At 41.6% G+C, this 12,041-nt stretch overlaps 1 protein-coding gene across 3 annotated transcripts in view; it reads right to left on the minus strand.

Moving 5' to 3' along the window:
• PLEKHM3 (pleckstrin homology domain containing M3) overlaps positions 1–12,041 on the minus strand; it is a 77,701-nt gene that overhangs the window by 18,410 nt on the left and 47,250 nt on the right. For 2 of the 3 annotated variants that reach the window (XM_079978168.1, XM_079978169.1), the window contains exon 7: positions 4,046–4,109. The exons of the other annotated variant lie outside the window; for it this stretch is intronic. In XM_079978168.1, the coding sequence (XP_079834294.1) occupies positions 4,046–4,109 (64 nt within the window). The remainder of the gene's footprint in view (positions 1–4,045; positions 4,110–12,041) is intronic. 3 annotated transcript variants of the gene reach the window in all.

The following is a 12,041-nucleotide window of genomic DNA, read 5'->3' on the forward strand; positions in this document are numbered from 1 at the left end:
TGAGGCTCTTCTTTGTGTGCCTCCTCTACGGGAGGTCTGGAGGGTGACAACACCTGTTGCTCTCCACTTGTAGGGTGCTCTCCCCAGGGATGTACGGCTGGTGCCTTCATTATACCTCTTCTAGGTGCCAGGCAAAAACGTTCCCTCTTGATCGACATCCTATGCCCTTTTAATTGTGTTGTGGGAGGGGGGATTATTAGTTTGTTGTTGGTCTTATTTTTACTATGTATTCTGTGATGTTCATGTTGTGATTTTACTTTGTAAACTGCCTAGGGTTCTGTAGATGAAGGGCAGCATGCAAATTCAATTAACAATGATGATAGATAGATAGTTAGATAGATAGATAGATAGACAGACAGACAGACAGATAAAATGTTGGGCCTGGATATGGGAAGTTCACCTTCAGTTTTCCACCTGAACCACAACACTGGTTGGAGCAAGTGACTATATAGCACCCTCACTTACTGCACAAAAGAAGTGTCGCAAGAATAAAACGAGATAAGGAATGTATGGCACCTAGCTCACTCCTATGGGCTAAACCAACCGTAGCTTAAAATATTACGCAAACTGCCAGGCCTCTCACAATTGTGCATTAGAGCAAAGACCTGATTCCGCAAGATTGCCTTTCTGGGCTTGTTGCCTTCTCACAATATTTAGTTTGCGGTCTTAAAAGGATTAAAGCGACACCAAATGCCAATTAAGGACTGGCCCACCTCGTGGCAGCGCTTTCCTCCTATCTGGCTGGAGGGAGCCGCACCCTTAGCAGAGGCCTTGGATGAAAAGAAAGCAGGGTTCAGTAGCACCCGGGCTCGCTTCCTTGACTGTGCTGCCTGCTGCTCGTTTCCACTCCGCAATTTGCTGCTGCTAGGCCAGAGGCAAGACACCTGGAGCCTGTAGAGCAGAGGTAGCCAATGCAGCGCCCTGCAGAAGCTGCTGAACTACAGTTCCCAGCATCCCTAACCATTGGCTAGGCTGGTCAGGGCTGATGGGAGTTAAGAGTCCAACATCATCTGGAAGTCATAACGTTGGCTACCTCTGCTGCAGAGGCAGCAGCTGTGCCCACATCGTATTGTAGGCCTATGTAGGAAAATAAAGAAGCAATAGCCAGCATTTAGTGGGACTGTGTAGCTGGACCAGCTGTTGTGCTCAGCTCATGATAAGATAAATTGTTTTGTTTCATTTATTTATTTTTATTAAATCCTATGTGTGACTAACCACCGTTTCTTTGGTTAAAGATCAGACCTGCTGAGCCATTCTTATTTGCACCCACGGTGCTTTCCAAATCATGAAAAGAATAAATGGCATTACTAGTTGTTTGACAACTTTACCAGAATTATGTTCCTCCTGCTTCACACCTTCCCTTTTGTGCTACACTATTCTGTTCATGGAGCACAGGAGCATTAAAGGCTATTATGGAGTGGATTTGTCTTCGATTGTCCTATAATTACACTGCAACAACCACCACCTGGGGCAAAACACCTGTCCATTCAGCAGCTTTTAAAGCCACCTTGCATATCGCATTCACACAATTCCACTCGTACAAGGAAAAGCTAGTTTTCTTGGTGTTAAAACGGAACCAATGTGTGGCGTACAGCTAATACAACGTTTGTTCAGCAAGGTTCACCAGGTGCAAATGCATGGAAAGCAGCGTTACTATTACCTGGGAGTAAGCCCAATTCAACTCAATGTGACTTACTCCTAAGTAAACACGGTTTATCATTTATTAGCAGGACAAGCCTACTCAGAAGCTGGTCGCACTGAGTTCAATGGGGCTTTCTTCAAGGTAAGCGGGTTTAGGACTGCAACCTAAATTTACGTGCATTGTGGAGCGCTAGCATCAGGTACCAGGCCTGTTGGCAGACCAACTCTGAGTTATACAGGTGTCTGCAAACATGACATAAAGGCTGGCAACGTTAACCCTGCCACGTGAGAATCCCTTGCAGATGACCGCAGTGCCTAGATACACTTCTTTTCTAATAGAATCCATTCAAACTGATTTTCTTCCAGGGATATGGTTTCAAGGAACATGAGGCATTTTGCTCAAGGTAAGCAGGTCTGATCCCCGTGATGGGGTGAGCTCCCGTTGCTCGGTCCCTGCTCTTGTCAACCTAGCAGTTCAAAAGCACGTCAAAGTGCAAGTAGATAAACAGGTACCGCTCCGATGGGGAGGTAAACGGCGTTTCCGTGCGCTGCTCTGGTTCGCTAGAAGCGGCTTAGTCATGCTGGCCACATGACCCGGAAGCTGTACGCTGGCTCCCTCGGCCAATAAAGCGAGATGAGCGCCACAACCCCAGAGTCATCCGCGACTGGACCTAATGGTCAGGGGTCTCTTTACCTTAAGCAGATCTAGGGCTGATCAGTGCCTGGATGTGAGACTTCCTGGGAACCACATGTACACTGATTTGGGTCCCATGGATGTTAGACAAATCAAGAATGTCACACTTCCTGAATAAGGATCTGGCTAGGGCATCATTAAAAGCACCTAAAGGGCATAGCTGTCAATGTTTCCCTGTTTTTAAGGGAAATTCCCTTATTCCGAATAGGATTCCTCGCAAGAATAGGGAAAAGTTGACAGCTATGCCAAAGGGTCCTGATCTTCTTCCAACCTTATCATTTCACCATTTTGACTGAAATGGCATGGCCTGTTTTCTCACTTAAGAAGAAAGGAAATTGTGGAGGGGGAAGGAGAGAGTGAGAGAGAGACTTTCTGGGCTGATAATAAGGATCCAGCCAGATTAAAAGCAGAATCCAATTTAACGCACCCGAGCCACAACTGTAATTGAATTACATGATGAAAGGTTTGGGGTGCAGAAAGGGAAGGAAATAATGTAAATGTACATCAGGACAAAGAAATCTGTCAGAGTAGCAGCTAAATAAATGTGTGCAGTATGACTCTTGCAAGCCTCCACCCCCTTAATGGCAACTCCCCATCCCTCCCAAGGAAAGTTTGATAAGCTACTGATTGCTTCTTGAAAGTCCGCTATCAATATTTGGCGCTAAGCAGTTTGCAAGGCATTGGAGATTACAAAACTGGCAACTGGGGAGACTGACACCCCAAGTTTAGGCCACTTGCTCTTCTGCAGTTTGATTATCTGAAGAATGAGGCACTTACAAAAAGCTTCACGGAGACCTCTGCTCTCTGGCTCTTCCCTTGAACCGGTTTGCTTGTTCCTATCTCACAACTCCGCCAGCAGACAAGTCACGTCTGCGATACAGGCGCTCAACAGCATTCAATGATTATTCAGCATTTTATGTAATGCTTTTGGAACATTCAAAATCAGTTCACACACATGGTCTCAGAAATCTTTACAACGGCAATGTAAGCTAGACTAGTATTTTAAATCTCTAATTTACAGGTGGTGTTCTGAGCCTGACAGAATCATGGCCCATTTAAGGTCATTTATGGAATTCATAGATTAAGTCAGATTTAAACTGGGGTCTTCTTAGCTCACAGATAACCCCTTAACCACTTATATCAGCTCTCATTCATGAGCTTCTAACAAAATGTACGAGCTCCTTTGCCCTGTATCTTTACATCCATGTAGGCTTTATTCCGGTTAAGGACATAAAAGGTATCAGCTCATCTGCCATTAACTGCATTAATGGCAATAAATCATCATCACTGATATACTGGTTATAGATAAGAAGAGAAGAGTTTGGATTTGATATCCCGCTTTATCACTACCCAAAGGAGTCTCAAAGCGGCTAACCATCTCCTTTCCCTTCCTCCCCCACAACAAACACTCTGTGAGGTGAGGCTGAGAGACTTCAATGTGTCTCTGGCCCAAGTGTGACTGGCCCAAGGTCACCCAGCAGCTGCATGTGGAGGAGCGGGGAATCAAACCCAGTTCACCAGATTACGAGTCCACCGCTCTTAACCACTACACCACACTGGCTCTTAAGCAATCTATGTTTAAGGCATTTCTCTGAGTTACCATTTAGGAAGGCTTCTTGGTCTGGAAAGGCTCACCAAGACATAGCTTGACAAAATCTGTATTCACAGTATGTATAAGGCCCAGCTTCTGGACAAACTAAATTCAATTACCTGCTGTAGATCTGCCAAGGAGTACAGGTGGATCTGCTGAAGAAGATACTCTCTAGGGAAGATTCTTGGAGAAAAACAAGAATAAAAAGTGAGTATTTGTATAATTTTCAGAGTACAAAATCTCATACAGAAACTTCTTATAAGACGGTATTAAAAACACTGAATTCTTCAACCTCCACGAGAAAAACACACCCTTCCACCATCATCCCAATTTTTTAAAACAGCATTTAGAGAATCTGCATTACTTTCACTGACCATAGCATTTCCCTCAGGCCTACCATTTCCTTCTCACAATGGAAGGTCTTCTTTAAAACTGGCTGGCACACGGCATGATCACAGTTCACAGGATGAAGACTGAAGAGGAAAAACATGCCTCTACAGGTGGTTCCAGCTGCATCTTCCTAGAACCCTGTCATTTCCATTTTATCCCAAAGTTTGGAGAAAGACTGGCACAAAATCTGAACCATCCTGGAGACTGGTTGTTGTTGTTTTTTAGTGCTGGATATTAAAGATTTTTACCCATTCACAAAATTCCACACAGCTTTAAACTAAAAACCAAATGACCTCATTTTAAATTGAGAAGTAACAGTGGCATCTTAACAGATCTGTAGTTTTGTATATGCCCACATACAGGGCTTTCTTTCCCAGCCGGAACTCAGTTCCAGCACCTCTCAGGTGGGCACCATTGCCATTATAAGAGAATGCGGGGGGGGGGGGGGCATTCATGGTGAGTTTGGGCACCTCTTTTTCTAGAAAAATAGCACTGTGCCACATGTCTGTTGGTTTTGCCTCCTTTTTCTCTGAACAGTTTCTTGACAAGACATGGTTCTCTAACAACATTAATAACATTAAAATGACAAATATTAAATTTTGCTAGGGACATATGATTCACTTTATGATTGTAAACTGCAACAACAACAACAACAACAACAACAACAACAACAACAACAACAACAACAATTTATTAATTTATTAATTATACCCCGCCCATCTGGCTGGGTTTCCCCAGCCACTCAGACATAGAAGTTCAACCTAGGTTTTTACCACTGCAAAAATAAGTACAATGTACTTCTTGATGAAGAAAAACATTCCAGACCGGTATTCAAAAGTAGTTATGTCTAAATCTATCAATCATATCCAGGAAAGGAGAGTTGGAAACATCGTTCAAATATAACCAACACACACACACACACACACATGTTTGGGGCAAATATGTTATGAAAGCAGCTTCTCAAAGTGACATTGGCAGAGACGTCAAAAGATATCCCACCTTTTTGGTTCCATAAGAAAGCACTCTATCAAGGATGAAACGCAACAAACACATATTGGAAGCAACAAAGCACATGACCAGTAAGTGAGAAACCGTAAGAAAAGCGCACTTATTCCCATTGCCATGGAAACTGGGAGAGGGAAGAAGCCTTAAAAATAAGGTCTGCCCAATTTTGTTGATTTTTTTATTTTAAACAAAACTCCTATTACTGCAGAAACAGGTCTTGTTCATTTGCAATGGAAGGAAGCAGCAGAATAGCCAAAGCCTACTTCTGATGACAGCACTCCAAGTGCATTAAGAAGCTCTCCTCGTCAAAATCAAAGAGAGCAGAAGGCACTCAGTGGCACTAAGATCATGTGCCTAATGGATGGAACCAGTTGCATCCAGGGTCTGAGTGCTTTAAAGGCAACCATATGAACATCTGCACAGTCAGATGGAGGTCAATTCAGCCAGGACATCTAGTTCAGCGCAATATTTTCTTTGAAGAAGCACCAACAAACATTGTCATTTATTCACATTGAGAAATCAGTTTAGATCTTGGGGGGAGAAACTGCATTGCAAAATAGTTTGGTTTAGAAGAAGAACTAGCACGCTTAAACAAATGCTCCTCCTTTGCTGCAACTTTGGCACAGATTTTTGAAACGCTTTAAGAAATATAAAAGAAGACTGAAACAAAAATCACCGCAGCAGGGAGCCAGCAGAGGTTGTGCCTCTGGGTTCCTTTGGGAGGAAAGGCAGGATATAAATTCAATAAATACATAACAATAATAAAAAGGTGCAGATGCAGACATAAGCCCCACTGAGTTCAATATGACTTACAGTGTGTATATAACTGCAGCCTAAAGGTGAAACGTCAGTGGGATGCAATATTCTCAGCAACAACAATGGAAAGCAACACCAATACATTAAGAACAACAATTAAATTAAAGACTTCCGGAGGCGGCGCGAACGGCAATGGCTGCCCTTTCCTAGTCGGGGAAGGGAAGCTCCGCCGAAAAAGGGTCTCCCGCTGCGGCGAAGCGGGGACCCATTCTGGAAAACCACAGGCAGCAGAAGCCTGTGGTCTTGGGGTCCGGCGGGCGCCAGGAGCAGCCCCCAAAACGTTGAAGGAACCCCGTAAGGGGCTCCGGATCGCGGAGGGGGTTGCGGCGCTGAGGATCGTTCCGCAATCGGCGGAGTGAAGCCGCGTTGCTGCTGCCGGTGAGCGCTGTCCTTTCTTCCTAAACTTCAGATTCGGAAAACAACAACCCGTGAGTAAACGGACTTTAAAAGTTTCGGGACTTTAAGTATTAATTTGGCTGAAAGCGGAGTGACGAAAAATAGGAAGTCCGTCTTCCGCTGTCATTGGATCATTAAGCAAAGAGCCGGAGGAGTGAAGGCAAAGAGTGAATTTTTAATCTAACTGATCTGGATATCCGTGGAAATTATCTTTAAGCTGAATAAGGACTTTAAGCAATTGATTATATGACTTTTATGTGGACTTTGATACCTTTCTTCTATTTGGATTATAATTAAAGTAAGAATCCCAGGTGTTGGAACTGCCTGAGTAACTGAGTAGCCAGCTTGCAGGGCTGGATACTTTTGAACTTAAACTTTGAAACAATCTGAGGGAGTTTGAACTGGTTACTTTGAAGCATCTTTTGGAATACCAGCAAGCACTGTCTGAAACACTGTGACTTTTTAAACACTAACTCTGCTAAAAATTACCTTATTGAAGGCTCTCGGACATTAAATGGGATTATAATAGTTTTAATGAAATTGTCTTCTTCCCTAAAGACATTTTAAGTTCCCCCTAGAGGATTTGGGATTAATAGCAGTGACATTGTTTTACTTTCCCTTTCCCGGCCTCCTGTTTGACTATTACCATCTGGGCCGCTGCTTTTCTCATGAGAACAACTCAGCTTGACCTTGAATTTTAGATAACTCTGGAATGAGTGGCGCAAGAAGAAAGGGACCGAGAACCAGACAAACAACTCTAACCGCAGTCTCCCAGGCACGCAGATCATCTGTGCCTACTGTGCTTACTTTGCCTACTCTGACTTCTGAGAAAGAAGCTGCTTTTCTGCCAAGGGCAGAAACTGAGGAATTTCAATTGGAAGAGATGGCCTCAGGAGAAATTAGTTCTACTTTAGAGAAAATTCTTGAAAAACTGGAATCTTTGGATAAAAAAGTGGAATCTTTGGATAAAAAAGCTGATCAGCAAACAGCTAAAATTGAACAAAATACTGAATGTTTAAATAGACTAACTGGACAAGTTGCACAAAATGTGCAAGCAATTGGAGAACTGAAGGAGACTGCAGGTGAAAATCGGAAATTGGCTGAAGATACCAGCCAAAGATTGGGAAATTTAGAGAAAGAGGTAAGACCACTCAGCAAACAAGTAGGTGAACATCAGACCTATCTTTCTATGATAGAACTACAGAATAGACAGACTAATTTAAGGATAAGGTCGATACCAGAGGTGGAAGAAGGCAACTTAGCTGAGTTCCTGACTAAAGAATTTTCCAAGTTTTGGAACCTAGAGGAAAAAGACTTCAAAATTACATCAGCCTTCAGACTTGGAAGACTTATAAAGAGAGAGAAGCCCAGAGATTGCTTAATAATAGTGAGATCAAAGGAGGAAAGGGACAAGATTTTGGGTTTACATTACGGAAAGTCACTGGACATTCTGGACAAAAGAATTGAAATTTTTAAGGATATTCCTAAACAACTTTTGGACCTTAGATCTGATTATTTGGAACTAACAAGACTGTTAAGGAGCAACACAATTATCTTCAGGTGGGACTTTCCTCAAGGATTATCTTTTACTTTTAGAGGGAAGAAGATTAAAATTAGATCATTGGAAGATAGAGACAAATTTCTGACTGCGTACGGAGAGGACCTTCAAAAAGGACTGGAATTACCCTCGGGGCCTGTAGTACCAGAGGTGCCTGCACCCTCGGATTCTGAAGATCTAGCGAACAAGGTACTACCCCTAGAAAAATAACCAGACTTATCCAGGATGTCTCTGCAACTTTTGAGCTGGAACATAAATGGCTGCAACATTCCGGAAAAAAGAAGGAAAATTTTTCATATATTGAAAAAGGAACAATTGGACATTATTTGCTTACAAGAAACACATGTGACTAGGCTCCACCGGAAAGTATTAATAAATAAAAGACTTGGTCAGGAATTTATATCTTCAGACAAAGTAAAGAAGAGAGGCGTGGTGATATATGCAAAAGAGAGCCTGTCACCTAAATTCTTATTTAAAGATGAATACGGAAGAATTTTGGCAATCGAAATACAACACTTAAAAGGCTGTCACAAGAAAATAGATCTCTCCTGAACAGTAAAATAACATGTCAAGAAATTGAACAAGCCATTCAAAACATGAAACCGGGCAAGTCTCCAGGGCCAGACGGGCTAACCTCCAAGTATTATAAGATATTAAAAGACCATTTGATTCAACCACTGATGGAGGTTAGCAATGAAATTATGGAGGGGAGGAGGGCGCCGGAATCGTGGAAGGAAGCTTTTATCACATTGATACCAAAATCGGAAGCTGAAAAGACGCAACTTAAGAACTACCGTCCCATCTCCCTTTTAAATGTGGATTACAAAATTTTTGCAGATGTTTTGGCAAGTAGATTTAAAAAAGTTCTAAATGAAGTAATTCATAAAGACCAGGCAGGCTTTCTCCCAGGTAGACACATGTTTGCTAATACAAGGAACATTATTGACATTTTGGAACTTTTGCAAACTGATATAAATACAAAAGCAGTGTTAATCTTTATAGATGCGGAGAAGGCCTTTGATAATATCTCTTGGAAATTTATGAAGGGAAATTTAAAAGAAATGGGAGTGGGTCGGGGTTTTGAGAATGGGATTGATGCAATATATTCAGAACAAAAGGCTAAATTGATAGTAAACAATGTGGTTACTGAAGAGTTTAAAATTGAAAAAGGAACACGACAAGGCTGCCCGATTTCCCCTTTGTTATTTATATCAGTTCTGGAGGTGCTCTTGAATATGATTAGAGGGGATCGGTTGGTGGAAGGGATTCAGGTCGGAGCGAAACAATATAAACTTAAAGCTTTTGCAGATGACCTAGTTTTGACCCTGCAGGAGCCAGAATCTAGTACAAAAAGAGTATTACAACTGATTCAAGATTTTGGTCGGGTGGCAGGATTTAAACTAAATAAACAGAAAACCAAGGTGTTGGGGAAAAATCTGACAGATGTAGAGTCGGCACAGTTTCAGAGAGAAACGGAACTAACTGTGGTTAAAAAAGTAAAGTACCTAGGGGTAAACATATCAGCAAAAAATCTGAGTCTATTTAAGGATAATTACGAAAAATGTTGGTCTGAAATTAAGAGAGATTTGGATAGTTGGACAAAATTGAAGCTTTCTCTGTTAGGCCGAATTGCTGCTGTTAAGATGAATGTATTGCCAAAGATGTTATTTTTGTTTCAAACATTGCAGATTGTGGACAAGACAGAGTGTTTTCGGAAGTGGCAGAGAGATATATCTAGATTTGTCTGGCAGGGCAAAAAGCCCAGAATTAAGTTCAAGATACTAACTGATGCGAAAGAAAGAGGGGGCTTTGCCCTGCCAGACCTAAAGTTGTATTATGAAGCCGCAGCCTTTTGCTGGCTAAAAGACTGGCTACTTCTTGAGGACACTGACGTATTGGACTTGGAAGGGTTTAACAATGCCTTTGGTTGGCATGCATATCTATGGTACGATAAGGTTAAGATTAATAAGGTCTTTAAGAACCATATTGTCAGGAAAGCAGTTTTTAAAGTCTGGACAAAATACAAAGACTTATTGGAAAACAAAACTCCGAGGTGGCTTTCACCTCTGGAAGCTAAGGCCCGAAAAAGACTCAATATGGAGGCCAATTGGCCAAAATATTGGGAAATACTAGAAAAAGACGGAGACAATTGGAAATTGCAGAGTTTGGAGAAAATGAAGGATAAAGTGCGAGACTGGTTACATTACGCTCAGATTAAAGAAGTTTTTAAAAATGACAAAAAGCTAGGGTTCCAGGTGGAGAAATCGAAGTTGGAAACAGAATTGTTAGAACCAAAAACTAAGGTTTTATCAAGAATGTATAACTTGCTGCTGAAATGGAATACACAAGACGAAATGGTTAAATCGGTTATGATAAAGTGGGCTCAGGATATTGGGCATAATATTATGTTTGAGGACTGGGAAAGGTTGTGGACCACTGGGCTGAACTTCACTGCATGTAATGCTTTGAAGGAAAATGTAATGAAAATGATATACAGATGGTACATGACCCCAGTTAAACTTGCCAAAATATACCATTTGTCTGATAATAAATGTTGGAAATGTAAAGAACACGAAGGAACATTCTTTCACCTCTGGTGGACTTGCCCTAGAGTGAAGGCCTTCTGGGAAATGATTTATAATGAGTTGAAAAAGGTATTTAAGTATACCTTCACTAAGAAACCAGAGGCCTTCCTTCTGGGCATTGTCGGCCAGAAGGTGTTAAAGAAGGACCGAACATTTTTTATGTATGCAACAACGGCAGCAAGGATACTCATTGCCAAGAGTTGGAAAACTCAAGATCTACCCACACTGGAAGAGTGGCAGATGCAGCTGATGGACTATATGCAACTGGCCGAGATGACGGGCAGAATCCGAGACCTGGGAGAAGAGAGGGTTGAAGAAGACTGGAAGAAATTCAAGATATATCTACAAAAGTATTGTAATTTGGTTGAAGGTTAAGAAGGATGCTAGATCATAAATAATTGCCTATCATTGAATTAGATTTGAAATTGACGATAAGTGAGATTGAGGGAAATATAAAACTTGTGGAGAATAGATCAAATTAATTGAACAAAATTTAAGAATATAAACAAGATGATAAATTGCTGGGAAAAATTTATAACGATGTAAGTGGGAGTGGGAGACGTGAGGGAGTCCAAAGAAGTTCTGAAAAAAATGTCATGACCCATGTTATATTGTTCATTATTTTTGCATTTTGTATTTTAAAAAAAATCTTAATAAATATTTATAAAAAAAAAAAGAACAACAATTAAAATGGTGCAAGCCAAAGCTGTTTCAATCATTCCAAGACTTCAGGGTTAAGGACGTTGGATTGTTTACTTAGGGCAGGTGTGGAGAACCTGAAGACCACATTACAGCTGTTGGAAAGGGGTGTGTGCCCAAACCTACAACCACACAACCTTTAAACACACAGAGAGCTCTTCCCTTCTCAGAAGGAGGTTTGGTGATGGGGATATGCACTCTGAATTCCAGATACATCCCATCGCAATCTGTCCACTGGTGTGGACAGAAAATAGTTCAATCAAACAAAAAGAAATAAATAAAAGTTTCATGACTGCATGGAATGGGCACTGTAGTTCTGCAAGCCACCAAAATGGGAAAAGAAGGTGGCTTGCGTCTGGAAGCAACCTGAACCTTACTTTTAAGATGGAATGGTGGGAATTTCTTTTTTTTAAAAAAAAGGAGGAAGAAAAGGTGAAGCCTCTTCTGGGTGAACAACTTAAGAAGTGACAGAAATAGAAATGTAGGCTTTTGCCTGTTGGTTCAGGGAGGGATTGGAGACATTACATCTAAGTGAGGAACTCGGGCACTGTGGGCAGTTTCTCATGAGCTTCCATTTCTTTTTCACTGGCAATTAGTTTGAAGCATAACAATTGTGCAAGATTGAACCAGACATTTCATCCATCCTTGGCTCTCAGCTTTATCAGG

Source organism: Podarcis cretensis (assembly GCF_951804945.1).
Source record: "Podarcis cretensis genome assembly, chromosome: 1".
NCBI lineage: Eukaryota > Metazoa > Chordata > Lepidosauria > Squamata > Lacertidae > Podarcis > Podarcis cretensis.